Consider the following 25,770-nt stretch of genomic DNA (forward strand, 5'->3'; position numbering starts at 1 on the left):
TTCCTGGCACCAGATCAGGGAATTGAATTAAAACACGCTAATTGATTCTCTGTCATGTAATTCACTGAGGAGGAGCAAAGTATTACCTTCAGTCCGATGTTTATCATCCCAATATGTGCCGAAAGAGAAATAATTGAAACAGTTTGCCAGCACTTAATATGGCCGCAGCGTTTTCAGATTCTCTCACAGGTTGGCATCTGCGATGGGGAGCCGAATGTGACAAGGCACTGGTCCAGACAGGAAGCAGAAACTTCGTTGTTTGGTCACTGGTTTGGGCCAGGAGAGGACATGATTTTCTTACGGGGACGACGACTTGGAAGCCCTCGCATGACAAGGAACTCGTCCCTGTTCCTGAGAGAAAGAAGGGACAGGTTGGTGTGGGAAGACTTTGCCCTCACTTAAGATGGCCGCCAGTCCAGACTCCAGACTGTAGGCTTACTGCAGCGGCTAGGTGCGGGGTGTACCAACATGGCCGTGACGGAAGTCATTTCCGTTACAGATTTTGACGAGTCGCCTAATCTGACGGTACACCTAGTGTCATTGGTTTCCGGTCTAGGCAGGAAGTGACGAGTATCCTTCCCTTCCCGCCTCCATCATTGTGTGTGTCCGCAGTGAGGAGAGCCGGAGGAGGAGGAAAGACGGTGAGGTGAGCGGGGACGCCGGGCTGGAGGGGGGGAGTCATAGAGAACCACGGGATGTGATCGGGGGGTCCATAGAGAGTGGGGAGGGTTCTAGGGGCAGGGAAAGTCATGAGGCCTGGAGAACCCACAGAGGGCAATGAGGGTTCAGAGTTGTGCTGGAGACTGGGGCCCCCATAGAGAGTGAGGGGCCCCCAAACACCAATGTGGGGTCTGCAGGACTGCAGAGGGCAATGAGTGAGGGGCCCTGCAGATTGATGAGGGGAGGGGGGGCCACATAAAGAGTAATAAGGGCTTTTAAGGGACCCCAGAAAGTGATGATGGGGGGGGCTGTTTGTGCGGGGAGCAAAAATATGGGGGGGCTTGTAAGAGCAACGAGGGGGGCCTGCGGAGGGCAATGATGGGGCTGCAGAGGGTGATGATGGGGGGGGGGGGGCTGCGGAGGGCGACATGGGGGCTGCTACGGAGAGCAATGCGGAGGGTGATGTGGAGGGGGGTGGCGGCGGCTGCGGAGGGTCATATGGGGGGGTGACTGCGGAGGATGATGATATGGGGGGGCTTGTGAAGGGGGGACGACGGGGTGGCGGCTGCGGAGGGTGATATGGGTGGAGAATGGCTGCGTAGGACGATGATATGGGGGGGTGATGTGGGGGCGGCTTGTGAAGGGGGGGCGAGGGGGGTGGCGGCTGCGGAGGACGATGATATGGGGGGGTGATGTGGGGGCGGCTTGTGAAGGGGGGGCGAGGGGGGTGGCGGCTGCGGAGGACGATATGGGGGGGCGGCTGTGGAGGGTGGCGATATGGGGGGTGCTACGGAGGGTGGCGATATGGGGGGGCTGCGGAGAGCGATGATATAGGGGGCTTGCGAGAGCAACGAGGGGGGCTGTGGAGGGTGATATTCTGCGGAGGGTGATGATATGGGGGAGGGTGATGTGGGGGGCTTGCGGAGGGTGGCGATATGGGGGGGCTGCGGAGATGGATGATATAGGGGGCTTGCGAGAGCAACGAGGGGGGCTGTGGAGGGTGATGGGGGGGGGGCGGGCGGGCTGCGGAGAGCAATGGGGGGCTGCGCAGAGTGGTGGTGGGATTGCGAGAGCTACGAGGGGGGGCTCTGGTGGGGGAGGTGTGGGACCTCAGAGTATGAGGGACCCCAGAAAGTAATAAGGTTCCTGGAGGTGCTCTGCAGAGTGATGAGTGTCCTGGGGGGGGGGGCACTGTAAGCGATGATAGGTTTGGAAGGACCCCGGAGAGTGATGATGGTTCTGGGGGGGCCATGAAGAGTGATGAGACTGGTGGGGACCGGACAGTACTGTAGACTGAGGGACCCCCAGAGTATGAGGGGATTCAGCAGACTGGGGGGACCCCAGAGAGTATTGAGTCCTGGGGGGGGGGTTCAGGCAGCACAGCCAAGTATGACGGATGGGGTAATGGGGGGGTCTATGAGGTCACAGTGATTAAGACCCTCTGTAAGCGGTGTGACTGAATAAAACACAAGCACCGTTCTATAGATCAGACCCCCTCCCCCCACACTTATATCTGAAGTATCTCCTGTCTAGGAATTGGGGTCCCAACACTGATGTTTTATTTATTTTGTGTTCCTCGTAGCGCCATCTAAGCGTACAAAATGGCGGACAGCGATGATGAATACGACCGTCGCCGCAGAGACAAGTTCAGGAGGGAGAGGAGCGACTACGATCGTTCCAGAGAGCGTGACGAGAGGAGGAGAGGAGACGACTGGAGTGACAGGTGAGATGCGGCGGATGGAGCGGTCGTAGATTAAGAGCGCGCCTTTCACTTTAAAGCTCAATTGATCCTTGCCACCCGCAGGACGTCATGTGACGTTGTAGAGATTGGTGGGAATGGGACCGGCAGATGTTGTAGAGATTGGTTGTACCGGGACGGGACCGGCAGATGTTGTAGAGATTGGTTGTACCGGGATGGGACCGGCAGATGTAGAGTTTGGTTGTATCGGGACGGGACCGGCAGATGTTGTAGAGTTTGGTTGGGACGGGACCGGCAGACGTTGTAGAGTTTGGTTGTACCGGGACGGGACCGGCAGACGTTGTAGAGTTTGGTTGTACCGGGGCGGGACCGGCAGATGTTGTAGAGATTGGTTGGGACGGGACCGGCAGACGTTGTAGAGTTTGGTTGTACCGGGGCGGGACCGGCAGACGTTGTAGAGTTTGGTTGTACCGGGGCGGGACCGGCAGACGTTGTAGAGTTTGGTTGTACCGGGGCGGGACCGGCAGACGTTGTAGAGTTTGGTTGTACCGGGGCGGGACCGGCAGACGTTGTAGAGTTTGGTTGTACCGGGGCGGGACCGGCAGACGTTGTTGAGATTGGTTGTACCGGGGCGGGACCGGCAGACGTTGTAGAGTTTGGTTGTGACGGGACCTGCAGATGTTGTAGAGTTTGGTTGTGCCGGGACAGGACCGGCAGACGTTGTAAAAGATTGGTTGTGACGGGACCGGCAGACTTTGTAGAGATTGGTTGTATGGGACGGGACCGGCAGACTTTGTAGGGTTTGGTTGTACCGGGACGGGACCGGCAGACTTTGTAGGGTTTGGTTGTACCGGCAGACTTTGTAGGGTTTGGTTGTACCGGGACGGGACCGGCAGACGTTGTAGAGATTGGTTGTACCGGGACGGGACCGGCAGACGTTGTAGAGATTGCTTGTGCCGGGGCGGGACCGGCAGACGTTGTAGAGATTGCTTGTGCCGGGGCGGGACCGGCAGACGTTGTAGAGATTGGTTGTGACGGGACCGGCAGACGTCGTAGAGATTGGTTGTGCCGGGGCGGGACCTGCAGACGCTGTAAAGATTGGTTGTACTAATTAGCCACTCGATCACTCCTGCGGGTGGTGGAAGGGGGTCCCACTGCCACCTGTCTCGTGGGGCCCGGGAGCGATGCCGGCGGTGATGGCTGCCCTGTACAGAGAGAGTTTGCCATATAACAAGTGGAGAGACTTATCAGCTGTCAAAAGAAAATATCCGGGCAGTCTGCCAAGTTTGTAAAAGGAAACATTGTAACTTTCATGCTTCTTTCTTGGATCAAAGGGATAAACTTCTTTGTGTGTAAAGAAAAAAATCACAAATTTGTAACAACATGAAACATTGTAACCAACTTCCTTCTTAGAAGAAAAGGATACACTTCTGTGTGTAAATGCAGGAAGTTTAACCACTTAAAGTCTAAATCTTTTTCTGACACTTTGTTTCTTAAGTTCAAATTTTTTTTTTTTTTTTTTTTTTTTTTTTGCTCGAAAATTACGTGGAACCCCCCAAACATTAGCAGAGACCCTGGGGAATAAAATGGCAATTGCTGCAATATTTTATGTCGCACTGTATTTGCCCAGCGGTCTTTCAAATGCAATTTATTTTTTGGGGGAAAAAATTCACTTTAATGAATAATAATAAAATAAGAACGAGACAGTAAAGTTGGCCCAATTCTTTTTATTTATTTTTAAATGTGAAAGATGACGTTACGCCGCGAGAATCATGGTCTGTTGTCTAAGCAAAAAATGGTGATTCTCATATTATTATTATTATTATTATTATTATTATTATTATTATTATATATATATATATATATATATATATATATATATATATATATATATATATATATTTTTTTATAATTACATTTTTATTTGACCAGTAAAAAAAAAGACATTACAGATATTCATCCTAGACATTTCTTATTATAAACCAGCCGTCACTTAATGGCGGCCGGCGGTCCGAGTCCGGACCGAGTGCCGCTTTTGCCCGGGCCGCCAGTATAATCATAAATGTCCGCAGCTGTTTGTTTTGCTGGGACCGCGGGTTTCCCCCAGTGACGCTGCGTGTGTACGTGTGCCCGCTCGCACCCTGCTGCTCTTGCTAGTAGGGGCCTGACGTCACGTGTGCGGCCCGCCCCCTGCTACTCGCAGTTCCCGAGTCCTGGCTCTCCTTATCTTGCAGCTTCTGCCCCTTCTGTTGTGCCCTCATTCAAGGTATGTGGGCCACATGTTAGCTAGTATTTACTGCTGGGCATATTTTTTTTTTTTTTATATTAAGGGGCACTCTGATGGACACATTTTATTTTAAGGGGCACACTGATGGGTATATATATATATATATATATATATATATTTTTTTAAATGTGCACACTGATGGACACATTTTGTTGTGCCCATCAGAGTGTCCCTTAACATAAAATGTGCCCACCAGTGTGCACATTAAAAATATACCCATTAGCATGCCCCTTAAAATAAAATGTGCCCATCAACGTGACCCTTATTTTATGTTAAGGGGCACGCTGATGGGCATATTTTATGAGCAACACTGATGGGCACATTTTGAATTAAGGGGCACGTTTTGATGGGCCCCTTAACATTAAATTTTTCCATTAGCGTTTTCCTTATTTTATGTTAAGGCAGGGCTCGACAAAACCAAGGCGCCAGGTCGCAATGGCGACTGGAAATTGAGTCCTGGCGCCTGGGCTACACCGCAGCGGCTGGTCCCCTCCGCTCTTCTGTTCTCCCCCCAGCGCTCATCTCTCCCTGGCTTAGTTAAGCAGCGCGACTGAATGACATGCTCCTCGGGAGTCGACACTGAGAAGCTCATACGATCCGGAAGGAGGGCTCAGGGCAGCCGCACACAGCTGTGATATATAAGCTTCCTCGTCACCCGTTCTCCTGCTATTTCCTTCCCCCGCTCTCCATCCTGTCTGCTGCCGCGGAGAGTCTAGATGGAGAGCGGGGAACTGAAATGGCAGTAGAACGATTGTATGAGCGTTCTATAGATCTAAGTGTTAACTTTTTTTTACCCCGGGTGTTATCTCTTCCCAAAATGTTTTAATCTTGGGACAATACCACCATAAGTGGAGAAATGAGCCCCTCTGGTTACACCCCCTCCAACATTTGGCATCTCCAGATGGATACACCTGTGCCAGTTGAGTAGGTGTGAGGTGCCATCTCTAGTGAGAAATTTATAGGACATCTCTTGTACATAAGAGCTTATTGAGGAGTTGTGTGTTGTCTCCATCAATCTGTCCAATTGTTCTGTCGTAAAATTATGGCCCAGCTCCTTTTCCCATTCCCGTATGTAGTAAGGGGTTGTGTGGCCCTGGGCACTCAATACCAACTTATACATTTGGGATAACATGTGACCCGGTTCTGATAAGTTAACGCACCCCTCTTCAAAACTGGTCGGGGAGTTTGCAGGTCTGATCTGATGTTTCCATTTGTTAAATAAGTCCTTCAACTAACCATATTTCCATTCTGCCATTGATGCTTCCCCCAAATTCTTTATCAGGTCTCCCAATGGCAGTAGAGAAAATTTGCGCCCGGAGTTCATGAAGTTGATGGGAGGCCAGGCAGTCTCGCTGTATTGTAATTTTAATGGTTTGTTCTTGTGTTGCATCTTGCAGAGAATGGGACCGAGGACGGGAGAGGAGGAGCAGAGAGTACCGTGATTATGACAGAAGCAGACGGGAGAGGTTCTCTCCTCCGCGCCATGACATGAGCCCCCCTCAGAAGCGTATGAGAAGAGATTGGTGAGGACTCTAACACTGTGCATTGTGGGTGTGAGGGCCACCCTTGTCCCCGTATGTGCGTGGGCCAGCCTTGGTCCCCCTTCCCCCTGTGTGCGTGCGTGGGCCAGCCTTGGTCCCCCTCCCACCTGTGTGCGTGCGTGGGCCAGCCTTGGTCCCCCTCCCCCCTGTGTGCGTGCGTGGGTCAGCCTTGGTCCCCCTCCCCCCTGTGTGCGTGCGTGGGCCAGCCTTGGTCCCCCTCCCCCCTGTGTGCGTGCGTGGGCCAGCCTTGGTCCCCCTCCCCCCTGTGTGCGTGCGTGGGCCACCCTTGGCCCCGTATGTGCGTGGGCCAGCCTTGGTCCCCCTTCCCCCTGTGTGCGTGCGTGGGCCAGCCTTGGTCCCCCTCCCACCTGTGTGCGTGCGTGGGCCAGCCTTGGTCCCCCTCCCCCCTGTGTGCGTGCGTGGGCCAGCCTTGGTCCCCCTCCCCCTGTGTGCGTGCGTGGGCCAGCCTTGGTCCCCCTCCCCCCTGTGTGCGTGCGTGGGCCAGCCTTGGTCCCCCTCCCCCCTGTGTGCGTGCGTGGGCCAGCCTTGGTCCCCCTCCCCCCTGTGTGCGTGCGTGGGCCAGCCTTGGTCCCCCTCCCCCCTGTGTGCGTGCGTGGGCCAGCCTTGGTCCCCCTCCCCCCTGTGTGCGTGCGTGGGCCAGCCTTGGTCCCCCTCCCCCCTGTGTGCGTGCGTGGGCCAGCCTTGGTCCCCCTCCCCCCTGTGTGCGTGCGTGGGCCAGCCTTGGTCCCCCTCCCACCTGTGTGCGTGCGTGGGCCAGCCTTGGTCCCCCCTCCCCCCTGTGTGCGTGCGTGGGCCAGCCTTGGTCCCCCTCCCCCCTGTGTGCGTGCGTGGGCCAGCCTTGGGTCCCCCTCCCCCCTGTGCGCGGTCGTGCTTGGGCCAGCCTTGTCCCCACTTGCGTGGCATGGGAAGGCCAGCCTTGTCCCACCCATGTTTTGTGTGCATGCCTGTGTTTGGGCCAGCCTTGTCCCCACTTGTGTGGCATGGGAAGGCCAGCCTTGTCCCACCCATGTTTGTGTGCATGCATGCATGGGCCAGCCTTGTCCCCCCGCCTGTGCTTGGGCCAGCCTTGTCCCCACTTGTGTGGCATGGGAAGGCCAGCCTTGCCCCCCGTTTTGTTGTTTATCTGACTTTTTTCTTAGGGATGATCACAGCTCTGACCCTTATCACAGCGGCTACGACATGCCATATTCCGGCACTTCCGGAGGTCCAGCCTACGGTCCGCCTCAGCCATGGGGGCATCCCGACATGCACGTCATGCAGCATCCTGGTATCCCCATACAGGCCAGGTAAATGCGTGTTTTAAGATATATTTATATAATTTGTTTATGCATTTACTTGCGTATTTTTTTCACGTCTTCCTGAATGGCTCACGTGCGCTCTTCACGCGTGTTAGACTTTGTATTGTGCTGCATGTGGATCTGTTCCCTCCCCCGCCCACCATTATATTTCCAATGAAGGACAGAGAACAGAACAGCTTGGCCATCTATTGTTCTCTCTGCCACAACACCTGCAGCCATCAGACCTGAGAGAAGTTGTGGGAGCAGCAGATGGTGTATTGTTATGGCCGGCTTAGAGGCGGGAGGATAGACAGGAGTGCCAAGGATTTCACAAGCCAGATTGACTCTCTTATTAAATAATACATACAAGTAGAAATGGAAAGATTGGTAATCGTACCTGTTCCGACACATCGATCCTAAGCTGCGGCTATTGTCGGCAGAGAGTAAGCCGTTCCTATTGCTTTCCTGCATTGTGTATTAGAATGGTTTAATCTCCCTTCTTCCAGTGTTTGGTATTTCTCATGTATCCTCCTCAGGATGGCTGTATTACATATACAGCTTTAGTTTGTTGCCCATTCCTATTAGTTATCCTGCCAAGAGCTTCAGCTTCCTCTCATGACAACGAGAAGATCGGGGCACTTCCTTGAATCAGCTTCTTCCCTTATGACAGCAAAAAGACCAGGATGCTTCCTGATTTTAACTCCCTAACTTATGACCATGAAAACACCAGGGTACCGCCTCATTTCAGGTTCCTCCCCTCTGATGAAGACCAGGGTACCTCCTGATTTCAGGTTCCTCCCCTCTGATGAAGACCAGGGTACCTCCTCATTTCAGTCTCCTCCCTTCTAATAAAGACCAGGGTACCGCCTCATTTCAGTCTCCTCCCTTCTAATGAAGACCAGGCTACCTCCTGATTTTATCTTCCTTCTTTCTAATAAAGACCAGGGTACCGCCTCCTTTCAGTTTCCTGCCTTCTAATGAAGACCAGGGTACCTCCTGATTTCAGTCTCCTCCCTTCTAATGAAGACCAGGGTACTGCTTCATTTCAGTCTCCACCCCTCTAATGAAGACCAGGGTACCGCCTCATTTGTCTCCTGCCTTCTAATGAAGACCAGGGTACTGCTTCATTTCAGTCTCCTCCCTTCTAATGAAGACCAGGGTACCGCTTCATTTCAGTCTCCTCCCTTCTAATGAAGACCAGGGTACCGCCTCATTTCAGTCTCCTCCCTTCTAATGAAGACCAGGGTACTGCTTCATTTCAGTCTCCTCCCTTCTAATGAAGACCAGGGTACTGCTTCATTTCAGTCTCCTCCCTTCTAATGAAGACCAGGGTACTGCTTCATTTCAGTCTCCTCCCTTCTAATGACGACCAGGGTACCTCCTGATTTTATCTTCCTTCCTTCTAATGAAGACCAGGGTACCGCCTGAATTCAGTCTCCTCCCTTCTAATGAACACCAGGCTACCGCCTCATTTCAGTCTCCTCCCTTCTAATGAAGACCAGGGTACTGCCTTATATCAGTCTCCTCCCCTCCTAATGAAGACCAGGGTACCTCCTGATTTCAGTTTCCTTCTAATGAAGACCAGGGTACCTCCTGATTTGATTCCTTCCTTCTAATGAAGACCAGGGTACTTGCCGTTTTTTTTTCTTCATCCCTCATGACGACAAGACCAGGCTACTTTCTGGTTTCGTCTTCATCCCTCATGACGACAATAAGACCAGGCTACTTTTTGGTTTCCTCTTCATCCCTCATGATGACAATGAGAAGACCAGGGTGCTTCCTCCCTCATGACACTGAGAAGCCCGGAGTACTTGCTGGTTTCAGCTTCTTTATGACAACGAGGGGACCAGCATGTACATCCTCCCTTATGACTACATTGAGAAGGATACTGTCTGGTTTCACCTTCCTCTCATGACTACATTGAGATAACCAGGGTACTTCTGGCTTCATCATCTTCCTTTTATGACTCTTCCACCCTCAGGTGACAACACGAAGTACAGGGTTCTCCCTCATGACAACAATGAGAGGACTGGGGGTACCTCCTGGCTTAATGTTTCTGCTTTATGACAATGAGAAGACGAAAGACCAGTTTCTTTGTGTTTTTCTTCAGCTTTTTCCCTTATGACATTGGGGAGACCCAGGGTACTTCCTGGTTTCCTTCTCCTTCCTCATGGCGACAAAGGAAGACCAGGGTGTACCTCCTGGTCTCTCATTGGGCCACCCTTCACTACAGCAGTATCTGTGTTCAGCAAGGATGTGATTACATGGGCAGCTGTGTCTCCTGACCAGCCCCTAGCAGTAGATTTACAACAGCTTTAGTAGGGAGTAACAAGACGGCTAAGGTAGGGTGATGAGTGTCGTCCTTAGTCTTGGGAGAGCCCCCCCCCCCCCCAGCTCTGAGGTTGGCGAAGAAGAGTCAAACACGAATAAAGGGCATGCTTATCCAATAGATATTTTGCCATTCTAAGCTTAGAAGAGCATTGCCACAAGACTGACGGGGTGCCACCTCTGCTCCCTCTGGGTATCTTGGTGTTGACAGAGGAAGGGGGTGGTGGGAATCACTGGATAGGTTGGTATAAGTAGGCTGGGGAGGATTAGGGGCAAAGGGGCAGTGGCTCAGATTGGTTGTGCAAATTTGTACAGAATGTATCGGGTATAAATTCTAATCCTCCGTCTTCTCTCTCCCTCCAGACTGGGGAACCTCCACGATGTAGACTTGGGGACGCCGACGCCTGTGATGAAAACCTTCAAAGAGTTCCTGTTGTCCTTGGAGGACACGGTGGACGAGACGGAAGCCGTCAGACGCTACAACGAGTACAAATTGGAGTTCAGGCGCCAACAGATGCAGGACTTCTTCCTGGCACATAAAGACGAGGAATGGTACGAGACGTGCCTTTATCTGCCTGTCCTCCTACAATTCCCCCCCTCTTCTGTTTGTATCTTTTCATGTCACTGTCATCCTCATCCTTCTCTTTTATTAAAGGGACCCTGTCACCAAGAATAATTGTAGGTAAGGGCTGGCTCACACCCGAATCGCACAGACACGGTTCACGGTCCGGTTCAGGTGAACTCGCTGGGGCGGTGTTAGGAATATATTGACACCCGCTGCAGATGGGGGCCACCCAGTGCGTTTGTTTTAATGCGGTGCGGGAAACTCAGACAGGACACGTGTTTCCAGCATCATGTTTTGGTGTGAATGAACCCTAAAATCGCTCCAGTTTGAGTTCCCAGCCGTGATGACCAAAAATAAATAAATCGCATGGAAGACTTTGAAAGTAAAAATTGGTTTCAGCGTGCAGAGACCACTGCAGCCTGTAGATGGAGTGCCCCTTTTTTAAAAAAAAAACAAAACATTTTTTTTTAAAGGAGTAGTCCAGCATGAGCTCGTTTGGCTGGGTTTCTCCTCCTGGGCTGCTGGAGTACAATTCACTTTGCACTCCCGTGAACCGTTTTCAGCAGAAGTCCGCTCTCTGCTGACGTCACACGAATCGGTCCAGGCGCCGCGTCATCTCGACAAAGTGTGGACCTACCTGACTTATGCCTGTCTCAGCCTCTCAGCGAGCCACTGAGAGACTGAGACGGCAGCTTAGCACTCCAGTGAGCGTGGAGAAGCAGGGAGGAGAGCTGCTAACTGACAGGCAGCAGCTCTCCACTCAGGGAGCTGAGAGAACCGAGCCATCAGCTCTGTTCTCAGTGTAGAGATGGCGGGGGACAGATGCTACATCCACCTAGGTAAGTATGATGGGTAAAAATAAATAAATAAATCCATACTTCTTATTTAATACTGTCATTAAAGCGGAGGTTCACCCTAAAAACATTTTTCTAACATTACATTGTGCATACTTCCAACATTGACAGTATGCTGATTTTTTATTTTTTTTTGCTGTACATACCGTCGTATAGCTATTTTCCCCCGGCTTCCGGGTAGTGGCTCCCGCGGGAGTGGGCGTTCCTATGCAGAGGCTAAGTGATTGACGTGATGACAAAAACTTCCCCGGGCGCATAAGGCGCGTCACGAATTTCCGAAAGAAGCCCAACTGCGAGTCGGCTCTATACGGCGCCTGCACACCGACGTTCGGCTTCTTTCGGAAACTGGTGACGCGCCTTATGCGCTGGGGAGAAGTTTTTGTCATCATGTCAATCACTTAGCCTCTGCATAGAAACGCCCACTCCTGCGGGAGCCACTACCCGGAAGCCGGGGGGAAAATAGCTATCCTCGGTATGGACAGCAAAATAAAATAAAAAATCTGCATACTGTCAATGTTGGAAGTAGAAAAATGTTTTTAGGGTGAACCTCCGCTTTAACTGATACAACTATACATTTTATGCATTTTTTTTTTTTTTTTTTTTTTTTTTTTTTTTTTTTAATACTTTAATCGTATCAGGAAATGACAGTATTAAAAAGATATTAAGATTATTTGCAAAAACTACAACAGAAATGCGGACCCGGCTGTGAAGCTGAGGTTTCCCTGAAGGCGGGCTTGCAACCAGCAAATTTATGAGTTAAACAAAGCATTTTTATTTTTTTGGGGTTTGTTTACACATGATTGCTTATAACGGTGAATTTCACTGCTATTGGCAACCATACTCGATGAAACTGATTTTGTTTAGTGTGTTTTGTGATTGGCCACCGCTAATCACATGGTGCAGATTGGCCTTGTCTGTACTATGTGATCACTGTGACCAATCGCAGCTAGCAACACAGTCGCACAGAACGAGTGGCTTGAAAAGAAGCCAGCTATTGTTTACAACTGTCATGTGATCTGATTTGGCACAGTGATCACATGATACCAGCAAACAGGCAGGTACAGTGATCAGTAGGGTTGTCCCAATACCACTTTTTTAAGACCGAGTACAAGTACTGATACTTTTTTCCAAGTACTCGCCGATACCGAATACCGATACTTTTTTTTTTTTCAATGTCATGTGGCAGTTTGACAGATGGGGACTGATAGGTGGCACTGACAGGTGGCTGGCACTGACAGGTGGCTGGCACTGATAGTCGGCACTGATGGGCACTAATAGGTGGCTGGCACTGATAGGTGGAACTTGTGGGCACTGAGAGATGGCACTAATTGCACTGACAGGTGGCTGGCACTGAAATACTGCGAAAAATGACATTGAATTTATAAAAAAAAATGCTGCAACACCTATCTTGGTACACCCTGCACTCCGCTGCAGCAAGCAGCAGCAGACATCTTGTTGCACCCAGCCTATATAGCTCAGGCTGGGTGTAGCAAGATGTCTGCTGCTGCTTACGGCAGCGGAGTGCAGGGTGTACCAAGATGAGTGTAGGGACGTTCAGCTGCTGACATGTTACACAGACCCCTCCCCCTACAAAACAGACCTCCTCCTTACAATATAGACCCACCCCCCCTACAATAAAGACACCCCCCTCCTACAATACAGATCCCCCCCACTTCAGACCCGTAATGTGCACCTCGGCTGCTCAGATGACCAGCGGGCGGCATGGCGGTGACACACAGGCTGAAGCCTGGCTTTCCGGGGGAGTCCGTCTTCACACCCGGGACCCAGCCGCGGCTCTGACCAATCTCGGCTGTGACTGTCTCAGTCACACAGCCGAGCAGACCGCAGCCGCCTCCCCCTCCTCTGTGTATACTACAAGTGCTGTGCGCCGTGCACAGCACTTGTAGTATACACAGAGGAGGGGGAGACGCCTGCGGTCTGCTCGGCTGTGTGACTGAGACAGTCACAGCCGAGATTGGTCACCCCCGAGTCAGTCCAGCGCAATCTCCAACCCTAAAGAAGCTGTACCTCTCCCCTGTCATCTAATACGTTTAGGTTGTCCCTCTGGGATCTTCACTAGCTACCAAGGCAGCCGCAGTTGGTGGGTGGGGTCAGAGGTGTGGCTGCCTCCTCCACTCCTCCCACAGACTCCTTTACTCAGGTTGATCTGGCAGCTGAAGAAGGGAAAAGGGGAGGAGTGCACACAACAGCCCAGGAGTCTTCATCACTATCCCTAGCTATATCACCCTAACCTTCCACTATACTGCCCTAGCATGCCACTATACTGCTTTAACCTGCCAATATATTGCCCCATTCTGCCACTATCCAAAACTGCCACTATACTGCCCTAGCATGCCACTATACTGCTTTAACCTGCCAATATATTGCCCCATTCTGCCACTAGCCAAAACTGCCACTATACTGCCTCAGCCTGCCACTATACTGCTTTAAACTGCCACTATATTGCCCCAGACTGCCACTAGCCAAACCTGCCACTATATTGCCCTAGCCTGCCCCCCCCCCCCCCCCCAGGAAAGCCGAGCTTCAGCCTGTGTGTCACTGCCTCCCTGTCACCGCCATGCCGCCCGCTGTCTCCACGCTATCCTCTTTAGTCGCACCGGCCCGACACCCCCCCTCTCCCCAGCGTGTGCTGCCCGCCCCCTCTACAGCCAAACTCCGCCTGCACTCCCCCCGCCCTCTCCTGCCTTCTCCAGACACTGACTCCTCTCCGGCCACTCTACATAAAAAAAAAAAAGTATCGGGGAAGCATTAGGAGCATTTGCGCGAGTACTCGGGCAAATGCTCTGTATCGGTCCCGATACCGATACTAGTATTGGTATCGGGACAACCCTAGTGATCAGTCGTCATGCCGCAGCACGGGCCAAACCATCTGGAGCAACGAATGTCCCACCCAGCCTATGGGGATGCTGCTAAGTGTTAGGATGTGACAGGTTCTCTTTAACAGTGACGGCCCTCCTGTGTCATTATCCCATGTCCCCCTCCCCCCTCCTCTATTCCCTGGCTCTGTACGCTCTGTGTGTAATCAATGTATAGATATTTATATTGTGTTCTATGATGTCATATTTTTCTCCCTGTAACCTAAACGCACTTTTCTCCTTCTCCGAAGACGCTCAAGGTGCGGATATCCTCCTCCTGGCGCCAGTTATTTTTTTCTTTTCTTTTTTTTCTTTGTTCGTCTTTTTTGCGACGCTAGCCAGTCAGGTTTTTTTGTTTTCCTTAGATTTGAAACGTGTTAGGATTAGGTAGAACAGGTCGCAGCAGCAGGGGAGGAAAAAAAAAAATTGCCAATATAAAACCAAATCAAAGTAAAAAAAAAAAAAAGCACAAAAAAAACCCACAGTCCTGTGGCTATTGGTGGTAATATGTTTTGTTCGGAAACTGCTGCACACGGTAATGATCCAGGTAAAACCCGGGGTGATGTGATTGGTCTGATCTAATCCAATGTTTTGGGGTGGGGAGGAGTGATTTGGGGTGGGGGGGGGGGAGGGGTTGATATGCTGAATGGTACCCTGAGTTGATGATGATTGGGAGATGTGAATGTTGAGTTGTACTGTATCTGCATTATTAACTTGCTGGATGGGGGAGGGTGTATGGCGGTGTTGAAAGGGACAGTACAATGCAAAACTGCTAGTTTTCTGCGGCTGGGCTGCATGACCCCATCCTGCTGTGTCCTTTGAAGGGGTGTTTAAATCTGACCTTCCCTCCAGTCTTGCACATTTGTACCGGTTTCTCCCCCCCGGACTGAAACGTCTTCCTCTGATTTCACTGCAAGCTTCTCACAGTGTGCATTAGAAGCTACAGCCAGTCATATCTCCGCCTCATTTCTTGGCTGGAGGATGTCCAGGATTAGGGTTCGACAAACCCCGGGCGCCAGGTCGCATTTGCGACCAGAATTGGCGACCTGGTGCATGGGGCGGCATAGCTGGGGGTATCCTGTCTTTCCGCACCAAATTCTACAGGTTGCATGTTTTGAGTTCTAGGTAGTCTAGAGGGCTAGAGTTATTGCTCTCGCTCTACCAATCGCGGCGATACCTCACGTGTGGTTTGAACACCGCTTTCATATCGTATACGTTCGCTTCTGCACGCAAGCTCGGCGGGACGGGGCTCGTTCCTGGCTCCTAACTTTTTTAGCTGGCTCCTAGATTCCAAGCAAATTTGTCAAGCCCTGCCCAGGGTAATTTACTCTTTCCTTCCCCAACCTGAGTGTTCCTGTCTCCGCCCCTTTCATTCATTGGTTTTCAGCTCAGCATCACATATGGGCCTTAACACCTTCTCCCCTGCCCCGGCGTCCTTTTAACCACACCCCGCCCGCCTGCGCTATACCCAAAATTCGGCTACAGCACGGGCTCACGTTGCCGGGAGGGCGTCTTTGGACATCCTTCCATGGTTGCGCTTCCCGGGCGCCGAACTGCGGCACGCATTGGCAGGGACCTGTGATTGCTGAGTTCTTTGGACGTAGTTGATTACAGATCAGGGTAAAAGGGCCATTTACAGCAGCTCTTAACCATGTGACCAGCTGTGTCCAATCACAGTGTAATTAGGAAGTGCCAGTTATCAGCAGTCCTTTCCTCACACTGATAGGGCGTTGGAGAAGAGGAGAGGCGGTAAGTGGCAATCCACACAGGAGATCTACAATAATCGCCGGCGCAGGCCTCGTTGGTGCCTTCCGGCGCAGGCCTCGTTGGTGCCTTTCCGGCGCAGGCCTCGTTGGTGCCTTTCCGGCGCAGGCCTCGTTGGTGCCTTTCCGGCGCAGGCCTCGTTGGTGCCTTTCCGGCGCAGGCCTCGTTGGTGCCTTTCCGGCGCAGGCCTCGTTGGTGCCTTTCCGGCGCAGGCCTCGTTGGTGCCTTTCCGGCGCAGGCCTCGTTGGTGCCTTTCCGGCGCAGGCCTCGTTGGTGCCTTTCCGGCGCAGGCCTCGTTGGTGCCTTTCCGGCGCAGGCCTCGTTGGTGCCTTTCCGGCGCAGGCCTCGTTGGTGCCTTTCCGGCGCAGGCCTCGTTGGTGCCTTTCCGGCGCAGGCCTCGTTGGTGCCTTTCCGGCGCAGGCCTCGTTGGTGCCTTTCCGGCGCAGGCCTCGTTGGTGCCTTTCCGGCGCAGGCCTCGTTGGTGCCTTTCCGGCGCAGGCCTCGTTGGTGCCTTCCGGCGCAGGCCTCGTTGGTAGAAATGAGGTAGAGCTTTGACTTGCTGAAGCTTCTAATGCACGCTGTAGGAAGTTCAGTGTGCATTGGAATTGGAGTAAAGCAGATTCAGTCCAGGAGAGGAGGCGAGACTGAAGGGAGGGGCTGGAGGCGGTCCTAGACTCGGCCGTGCATTGATCCTTTCTGCACCCTCTCTCATTGTCTGATCTAACCCACCCCTCCCCCTTCATAGATGAGTACTCCACCTGACTGCCTTGGTTCTGCTTTTTTGCAAGTCTTCACTGTCTGCAATTGGCTCCAAACTTGGGACACGCCCCCCCCCATAGAAGTCTGTGGGGGGTACTAATACATGGGACACGTCCTCCCCCATAGCAGTCTGTGGGGGGTACTAATGCATGGGACACACCCCCATAGCAGTCTGTGGGGGGTACTAATGCATGGGACACACCCCCATAGAAGTCTGTGGGGGGTACTAATGCATGGGACACACCCCCATAGAAGTCTGTGGGGGGTACTAATGCATGGGACACACCCCCATAGAAGTCTGTGGGGGGTACTAATGCATGGGACACACCCCCATAGAAGTCTGTGGGGGGTACTAATGCATGGGACACACCCCCATAGAAGTCTGTGGGGGGTACTAATGCATGGGACACACCCCCATAGAAGTCTGTGGGGGGTACTAATGCATGGGACACACCCCCATAGAAGTCTGTGGGGGGTACTAATGCATGGGACACACCCCCATAGAAGTCTGTGGGGGGTACTAATGCACGACGGGTGCCGCCTGGACAGTGAAGACTTGCGACAAAACAGAACTAAGGCTGTCCAATGGAGATACTTTTGTATCTGTGGAAGGGGAGGGTGGCTACGTTAGGGGAAGGTGGCAAATGGGATGAAAAAAAAATAACGCTTTGGGGGAGATTTACTAAAACTGGAGAGAGTGCAAAATCTGGTGCAGCTGTGCATGGGAGCCAATCGGCTTCTAACTTTAGCTTGTTCAGTTAAGCTTTGACAATAAAACCTGGAAGCTGATTGGTTTCTATGTAGGGCTGCAGCAGATTTTGCACCCTCCAGGTTCAGGAAGTCCACCCCTTTATCTTAAGCGCTCTTCTCCCTTAAGTGAACGGCAGGATGGGCTCCGGCTTTGTAGAGGAGGATGTGGAGAGCTGTGATGATGATGATGATGATGAAAGTGGTGGGTTGCAGATGTTTTTGTTCTTGTATGTTGTCACACACTCAACCGGTCTCATACTCTTCGTTCTTCTCCCCCATCACCTTCTCTCCATCTCCCTCCATGTCTGTCTCTCTCTCGGAACGCACCATCTATCCACAGGTTCCGCTCCAAGTATCACCCGGACGAGGTGGGCCGTCACAAGCAGGAGTCGCTGGCCGCTCTGCGCAATCGGCTCAATGCTTTCCTCTTTCTGGTGGACAACAGCTGGCTGACCGAGATCCTGCTGGATGTGGAGAAGGCGCCGTCCATCATCAAAGTGCTGGATGCCGGTAATGTAGATTTATCCATCCCATGCAGGACATCGGTTTTATGCTGACCTATCCCAGGCATGGGGAAGCGTTGGCATGTCAATGCGCCTTTTGTTGAACTTTTGTCTTGTCGGTCACAGCTGTCATAAAAATGGAAGGAGGGACGGATATCGACTTGAAGATATTGGATGAGGAGGAAGAGCAGGCCAAAAGGGAGGCGGCCAAGAAAGAGGCCGCCAAGAAGGAGGAGGGCCGAACCTCCGACGGGGCTGCCAAACCGGCTGAAGAGAAAGAGGCGTCTGCTAAGGTAATGAGATTTAATAATGAGAAAGGCACAAAACCCTGCAGCCAGTTTGCCCCCCCCCCCCTTTTTTTTGTGATGTGCACATACATCATCAATAGAAAAAATACACTTACAAAGTATGAAGATAAAATTTGCGTGTGAATAATGTATAGCCGTCTGGCTCTCGCAGCACGTTCCTTCCTGGGACCTTGCGTTAACGTTGTGTTGACGTCGGCACGCCGCTCCTCCCAATGCCGTTACGTCAAAACTGACGTCGTCCAGGGGCACGACCTCACAATTACCAGTAATAGTAGCGCAGTGCTGAATAACAAAACAAGTCCTGATCATCAAGGGGGTAGAACCTTCCGTTTGGTTCAGTGGTGTCTGGTCTTACCCAGGAAGAAAAAAAATGCTTCCATGATTGGGAAATGTTCCCGCTCTGCTCCTATTGGCTGTTCCCGCTGTCGGAATGATGCAGCAGAAGGGATCTTGCAGATCTTGTATTCTGACGGAGTTCTGCTGACGATCATTTTACTGCTTTGCTCAGCGTAGTTTGAGAACCTGTCATAATTTTGTCTCCTAGACTGACACCGAGAAGGAGGGAGAAGTGGAGGAAAAAACAGTCAAACCCGAGGAGGCAGAAGAGAAGAAGGTGGAGAAGGAGGAGCCGGAGCGGGAAACCAGAAAGGTACAATGGAGCTTTTTATATCTGTCTGGCCACTCTGTCCTCCAGACGCGATGTTCAGGTTAATGCTGGAGGAGGGGAGGGATGTTCAGGTTAATGCTGGAGGAGGGGAGAGCTATGGGCGGTGATGGTGGGGGAGAGTTCTCTGTATGGTTCGCGATCGGGGGGGAGGGCTCTCTGTATGGGCCACGATCTGGGGGAGGGCTCTCTCTATGGGCCACGTTCTGGGGGAGGGCTCTCTCTATGGGCCACGTTCTGGGGGAGGGCTCTCTATGGGCCACGTTCTGGGGGAGGGCTCTCTATGGGCCACGTTCTGGGGGAGGGCTCTCTATGGGCCACGTTCTGGGGGAGAGCTCTCTATGGGCCACGTTCTGGGGGAGGGCTCTCTGTATGGGCCACGATCTGGGGGAGGGCTCTCTCTATGGGCCACGTTCTGGGGGAGGGCTCTCTATGGGCCACGTTCTGGGGGAGGGCTCTCTATGGGCCACGTTCTGGGGGAGGGCTCTCTATGGGCCACGTTCTGGGGGAGAGCTCTCTATGGGCCACGTTCTGGGGGAGGGCTCTCTGTATGGGCCACGATCTGGGGGAGGGCTCTCTCTATGGGCCACGTTCTGGGGGAGGGCTCTCTATGCGCCACGTTCTGGGGGAGGGCTCTCTATGGGCCACGTTCTGGGGGAGGGCTCTCTATGGGCCACGTTCTGGGGGAGGGCTCTCTATGGGCCACGTTCTGGGGGAGGGCTCTCTATGGGCCACGTTCTGGGGGAGGGCTCTCTATGGGCCACGTTCTGGGGGAGGGCTCTCTATGGGCCGCGATCTGGGGGAGGGCTCTCTATGGGCCGCGATCTGGGGGGAAGGCTCTCTATGGGCCGCGATCGAGGGGAAAACTCTCTGTATGGGCCACGATTTGAGGGGAGAGCCATGGCAAAAGTTAACCAGCTATGCAATCTGACGCAGTGTTCATTGGTGGACCAGCTCAGGGAGCGAGGGAAAAAGCCAGTCACCAATGATGTAGAGTAAGGGTCTCAAACTGGTGGCCCTCCAACTGTTGCAGAACTACAATTCCCATGAGGCATTGCAAGGCTGACCGTTACAAGCATGAATCCCAAAGGCAGAGGCATTATGAGACCCCTGACATAGAGATTTAAAATGGCAGTGTGGGGGTGGATGGGGCCATCGGGGCTTCCTAGGCAAATGTCATGGACACTGACGGTTAATTGTGTGGGGTGGGAAGTCATCTATTTATATTTATTTTCCCCTCTAAAAAAGGATTCTCATTTTGTGGTCTCTTTGTAGAAAGCTTTCATGGGTGATTTGTAGGTTTCCTTTTTTGTTTTGTTTTTTTGTTTTTCGTTTTGCATTTATTTTTTATTTTTATCTTCCTATTTGTTTTGCAGTCGACCAAGAGAAAAAGGAAGCACAGTGGAGACAGTGATGACGGCAGCGATTCAGAATCTGGATCCGGTTCTGGATCTGGATCCGGTTCTGAACCGAGCAGCCCCAAACCAGAAAGGGGGAGAGAGAGGGAGAGCCCGGAAAGAGAGAGCCCGGAAAGGGAGACCCGTAAGAGCCGGGAAAAAGAGAGCCCAGAAAAGAAGAGCCGGGAAAGAGGGAGCCCGGAAAAAGAGACCCCGAAGAGCCCGGAAAGAGGGAGCCCGGAAAAAGAGACCCTGAAGAGCCGGAAAAAAGAGAGCCCGGAAAAGGAGACCAGGAAGAGCAGGGAAAAAGAGAGCCCGGAAAGGGAGACCAGGAAGAGCAGGGAAAAAGAGAGCCCGGAAAGGGAGACCAGGAAGAGCAGGGAAAAAGAGAGCCCGGAAAGGGAGACCAGGAAAAGTCGGGAAAGGGAGACCAGGAAGAGTCGGGAAAGGGAGACCCGGAAGAGCCGGGAAAGAGAGAGTCCAGAGAGCCAAGAAAGAGCGAGCCGGAAGAGCCGTGAAAAAGAGAGTCGCAAGAGCCGGGAAAGAGAAAGCCGGGAGAGTCGCAAAAGTCGTGAAAGAGAAAGCCGAGAGAGTCGGAAGAGTCGGGAAAGAGAGACTCGAGAGAGCCGGAAGAGTCGGGAAAGAGAGAGTCGGGAGAGGGAGACTCCGCGGGAGAAGGAGACTCCGCGGGAGAAGGAGAGTCAGGGCCAGAATGGAAGAGGTAAGTGCCACCTACAACTTGGGTTCTGTATAGTAAATCTCAGAATTTTCCAATAGTCGGTAAGCCCCCAGACAATGAAATCTTTGCTACCGAGAGATTTAACGTGAACTCATTTGCAGAACATTGAAATTTAAGAAGTCAAATCTCTCCGTAGCAGCAAGGTTCAATATTTTGTGTAGTTTTAGTCTAAGAGTAAGACTTTCATACTTTATTCCTCTTTTGGACTTGTTTACACTTGCTTCAAAATGTGGCATTGGACACCCTGAATGTCAAACAAAGCTCCTGTCCCTAAATAAGTGGTTACCTTACCAGTTCTGTTCACACATTGCATTTGCTTAGATTTAAAAAAAAAGGATACCTTGTGTCATTTTCTTGGCGCTTCAAAGCCTCAATAGAAGTCTTACAACGCTCGCTTTTAGCACCTGCAGCTTTTGATGGGCTTTTATTCAGAGTTGGCCTTGCTTTGTTTTGGAGGGTTGGTATGAGAGATCCCAGGATGCACTGGGAAACCAACAAGGGAACAGGAAAGACGTCGTCGGCCGTCACTTCTTCTGGTTCATGCGTGTATATTCTGGGAGTGTCTGGTGCAGACGTCGCATCTAGTGTGCAGCAGCAGGAAGGTGAGCGAGGCCCGGAGTATAGCAGCTAGCAGATGTGACACATAACATGGGAACACTGTAGCGGAAGGTGGGCGGGGATCGGAGAGGGAGGACTGGGTGGCAGAGGATCAACAGAGCCGGGAGACAAGAGCAGGAGAAACTAGCAGATGTCACATGTAAAGCGCGGGAGCAATACAGCCTAAGGGGAGCGGGAAACGGAGAGAGAGGAGGATCAGCAGAGCAGGGGGTACTACCGAGCAGGGGGATCTGCTGAACAAGAGTACTGGTAAAGCTGGGGAGCTGCGCTGCTGAGCCAGGGTGCTGGGGAGCTGCGCTGCTGAGCCAGGGTGCTGGGGAGCTGCGCTGCTGAGCCAGGGTGCTGGGGAGCTGCGCTGCTGAGCCAGGGTGCTGGGGAGCTGCGCTGCTGAGCCAGGGTGCTGGGGAGCTGCGCTGCTGAGCCAGGGTGCTGGGGAGCTGCGCTGCTGAGCCAGGGTGCTGGGGAGCTGCGCTGCTGAGCCAGGGTGCTGGGGAGCTGCGCTGCTGAGCCAGGGTGCTGGGGAGCTGCGCTGCTGAGCCAGGGTGCTGGGGAGCTGCGCTGCTGAGCCAGGGTGCTGGGGAGCTGCGCTGCTGAGCCAGGGTGCTGGGGAGCTGCGCTGCTGAGCCAGGGTGCTGGGGAGCTGCGCTGCTGAGCCAGGGTGCTGGGGAGCTGAGCCAGGGTGCTGGGGAGCTGAGCCAGGGTGCTGGGGAGCTGAGCCAGGGTGCTGGGGAGCTGAGCCAGGGTGCTGGGGAGCTGAGCCAGGGTGCTGGGGAGCTGAGCCTGGGTGCTGGGGAGCTGAGCCTGGGTGCTGGGGAGCTGAGCCTGGGTGCTGGGGAGCTGAGCCTGGGTGCTGGGGAGCTGAGCCTGGGTGCTGCCGAGTTGCGCCGCTGAGCGAGGGGAGCTGCCGAGTTGCGCCGCTGAGCGAGGGGAGCTGCCGAGTTGCGCCGCTGAGCGAGGGGAGCTGCCGAGTTGCGCCGCTGAGCGAGGGGAGCTGCCGAGTTGCGCCGCTGAGCGAGGGGAGCTGCCGAGTTGCGCCGCTGAGCGAGGGGAGCTGCCGAGTTGCGCCGCTGAGCGAGGGGAGCTGCCGAGTTGCGCCGCTGAGCGAGGGGAGCTGCCGAGTGAGGGTGCTGATGAAGCAGAGGCTTAGTACAAAGGAAGATTTCTCCTAAAAACGAATCCTCAGCACAAAGGATCACATATTATAACACTAATTTATGTCCCTTGTGCTGTTTTTTGTGTTTTTTTGATTTTAGCTAAACTTAGGCTTTAATCGACCTGGCATTTTGCCTTTCCGGTTTCCTCCCATTCCTTCTCATCTACATGACCTCTCGTTCCCTGGTTGGAGGACATCAAGCCCTTTCCTTTTATTCATTGGATTGCAATGGTAGAGGCTCGGCGTCACGCGTGTGCGTCGAGTAGGGGGGGGGGGGGGGGGTCTGTATGGAACTGTGGCCTGCCTAGGAAGGTCGACTCCTCCAGACTGACTCCCATCCATCAAGGCATTTTTTTTTATATTTTCTGAACTCCTCCCAAAAGCCATACCTCATTGTAGATCCAGTGATGTCATCGATAGATCTCTCCTCCTGTGCAATGCAGGCAGATCATGGTTGGTGGGAGGGGACAGCAGAGGGCCTCCTAAATACATCTCTTAGGCTGTCTCCTGATGCAGGCAGTAGGCTCACTGGCCCAGATTCAAGAAGCAATTGCGCCAGTGTAACCATAGGTTACACGGCGCAATTGCTTACTTGCTCCGGCGTAGCGAATGCTCCCGATTCAGGAACATCGCTACGCCGACTGCAGCCTAAAATCTGCGTGGCATAAGGCTCTTATGCCACGCAGATTTTAGGCTGCATTCTAGCGATGACCGCTAGGGGGCGCTCCCATTGTGAACTGTGTGTAGTATGCAAATTGCATACCAACACCGATTCACAACGTTGCGCGAGCCCAGCGTACGCAAATTACGTAGTTTGCGTACGTTGGGTTTCACGTAACGCTACGCATCCTAATAGCAGGCGCAGCCAATGCTATAGGATAGCCACGTTCCCGCGTCGCGACGTTCAAATTTTACGTCGTTTGCGTAAGTGGATCGTGAATGGCGCTGGACGCCATTCACTTTGAAGCAAATGACGTCCTTGCGACGTCATTTGCCGCAATGCACGTCGCAAAAGTTTCCCGACGGCGCATGCGCTTTACGATCGGCAAGGGAACGCGCCTAATTTAAATGGGATCATTTACATTGCGCGCGCTTACGCCGGGCAATTTTGCCGGCGCGCCCCCTCGCAATTTACGGAGCTACTGCTCCGTGAATCGAGGGCAGCGTAAAATATTTGCGTGGGCAAAAATCGTTGCCCTGTGCCTGCGCAAATAAAGCGCAATTCTACTTGAATCTGGGCCGCTGTTGGCAGGGCTTCCATCTTTGGAGTGTGGCTACATTGGCATGGAGCCTGTCCTCAGTAATGGCCACATGCCATGCTGAACCTCCACCATGGCAAGAACTGAAATCCAATGAAAGGGGTGGGGCCAGTGAACGGTCAGGTTGAGAAAGAAAGCGATTGGACGTCCTCCAGCCACAAAATTAGATGGGGCTCTCTCTGACTTGCTGCATCTTCTGAAGGGAGGGTTCAATGTCTAACTGATCTGTTGTTTCTGATTGGCAGAGGATTCCCCTAAGAAGGAAGAAGAGGAGAAGCCGAAAGAAAAACCCAAGGAGGAGGTCGTGAAGCCCCGCCCCTTACACAAGACCTGCTCCCTCTTCATGAGGAACGTGGCCCCCAACATTTCCAAGGCCGAAATCACAGCGGTGAGAGCTCCACCCGGAGGAGGAGGACGGCTGTTGTAGCATTTTATTCACGCCTTGTATGCCTTCAACTGAACTCCTCTTCTCCTCTCACTGTTCTCTTTTTCAGCTGTGCAAAAGATACCCAGGATTCCTGCGGGTGGCGCTGTCTGACCCTCAGCCTGAGCGGAGGTAAGAAGAGGGGGAAGCCCTGACTGTGGGGGGTGATAACATTGCTTACCACAAGCAGCCTAGGCTGTGTGTACACCAGGGATCGACAAATCCCGGGCGCCAGGTCGCCATGGCGACTAGAAATAGTGTCCTGGCGACTTGGCTTAGAAGGTGAGCAAAAAAAAAAATGTATATTTTTTTTTTGTGAGCTGGCGCCATCTGGTGGTGAGCCGTTGGTATTACAAGTTAAGCATTACAAGTTAAACAGCAATTCTAATGTCATTTTTCACTATTTTCACTGCCATCTTCTTCCCTCTAATTAGAACCCCCAAACATTATATATATATTTTTTATCCTAACACCCTAGAGAATAAAATGGCGATCGTTGCAATACTTTCTGTCACGCCGTATTTGCGCAGCGGTCTTACAAGCGCACTTTTTTGGGGGAAAAATTACACTTTTTTTAAATTAAAAAATAAGACAACAGTAAAGTTATCCCCATTTTTTTTTTAATATTATGAAAGATAATGTTACGCCGAGTAAATTCATACCCAACATGTCACGCTTCAAAATTGCGTTTGAACACCGTTTTACATATGCGGGTGCTGCTCATGTATGTGTTTCGCTTCGGCGCGCAAGCTCGTCGGGACGAGGCGCGTTTTCTGGCTCCTAACTTTTTTAGCTGGCTCCTAGATTCCAAGCAAATTTGTCAACCCCTTTTCTTGTGAAAAAAAAAATTTGTCAACCCCTGGTGTACACAACCTTTGTGTCTGAGCTGCCGGTCTTCCTCATACAAGATAATGAAAAAAGCCGATCAGGAGCGCCTGAAAGTAATATTGTCTCACTTTGTTCGCTTTTCAGGTTTCTCCGCAAGGGTTACGTGACGTTTGATCGCGGGGTCAACATTAAAGAGATCTGCTGGAATCTGCAGAATATTCGGGTACGTGTCATTCCTGACCGCTCATACATTTTAGACATCTGGAGGATTTATAGCCGATTTATCAGCTTTTATTGCTTAACCCCCTTCAGCCCCGGAGGATTTGGCTGCCCAATGACCGGGCTACTTTTTGAGATTCGGCACTGCGTCGCTTTAACTGACAATTGCGCGGTCGTGCGACGTGGCTCCCAAACAAAATTGACGTCCTTTTTTCCCACAAATAGAGCTTTTTTTTGGTGGTATTTAATCACCTCTGCGATTTTAATTTTTTGGCGC

At 52.4% G+C, this 25,770-nt stretch overlaps 1 protein-coding gene across 6 annotated transcripts in view; it reads left to right on the top strand.

Moving 5' to 3' along the window:
* Positions 1-537: 537 nt before the first annotated feature.
* SRRT (serrate, RNA effector molecule) overlaps positions 538-25,770 on the top strand; it is a 32,441-nt gene continuing 7,208 nt past the window's right edge. For 2 of the 6 annotated variants that reach the window (XM_040346997.1, XM_040347000.1), the window contains exons 1-12: positions 538-646; positions 2,243-2,383; positions 6,044-6,169; positions 7,348-7,494; positions 10,177-10,365; positions 17,722-17,891; positions 18,011-18,177; positions 18,737-18,841; positions 20,233-20,974; positions 24,268-24,410; positions 24,517-24,578; positions 25,419-25,497. In XM_040346997.1, the coding sequence (XP_040202931.1) occupies positions 2,262-2,383; positions 6,044-6,169; positions 7,348-7,494; positions 10,177-10,365; positions 17,722-17,891; positions 18,011-18,177; positions 18,737-18,841; positions 20,233-20,974; positions 24,268-24,410; positions 24,517-24,578; positions 25,419-25,497 (2,052 nt within the window). In that variant the 5' untranslated portion in view covers positions 538-646; positions 2,243-2,261. The remainder of the gene's footprint in view (positions 647-2,242; positions 2,384-6,043; positions 6,170-7,347; positions 7,495-10,176; positions 10,366-17,721; positions 17,892-18,010; positions 18,178-18,736; positions 18,842-20,232; positions 20,975-24,267; positions 24,411-24,516; positions 24,579-25,418; positions 25,498-25,770) is intronic. The other 4 variants (XM_040347001.1, XM_040347002.1, XM_040346998.1 and 1 more) reach the window with 4 other exon arrangements.

This window comes from Rana temporaria, chromosome 3, assembly GCF_905171775.1.
Source record: "Rana temporaria chromosome 3, aRanTem1.1, whole genome shotgun sequence".
NCBI lineage: Eukaryota > Metazoa > Chordata > Amphibia > Anura > Ranidae > Rana > Rana temporaria.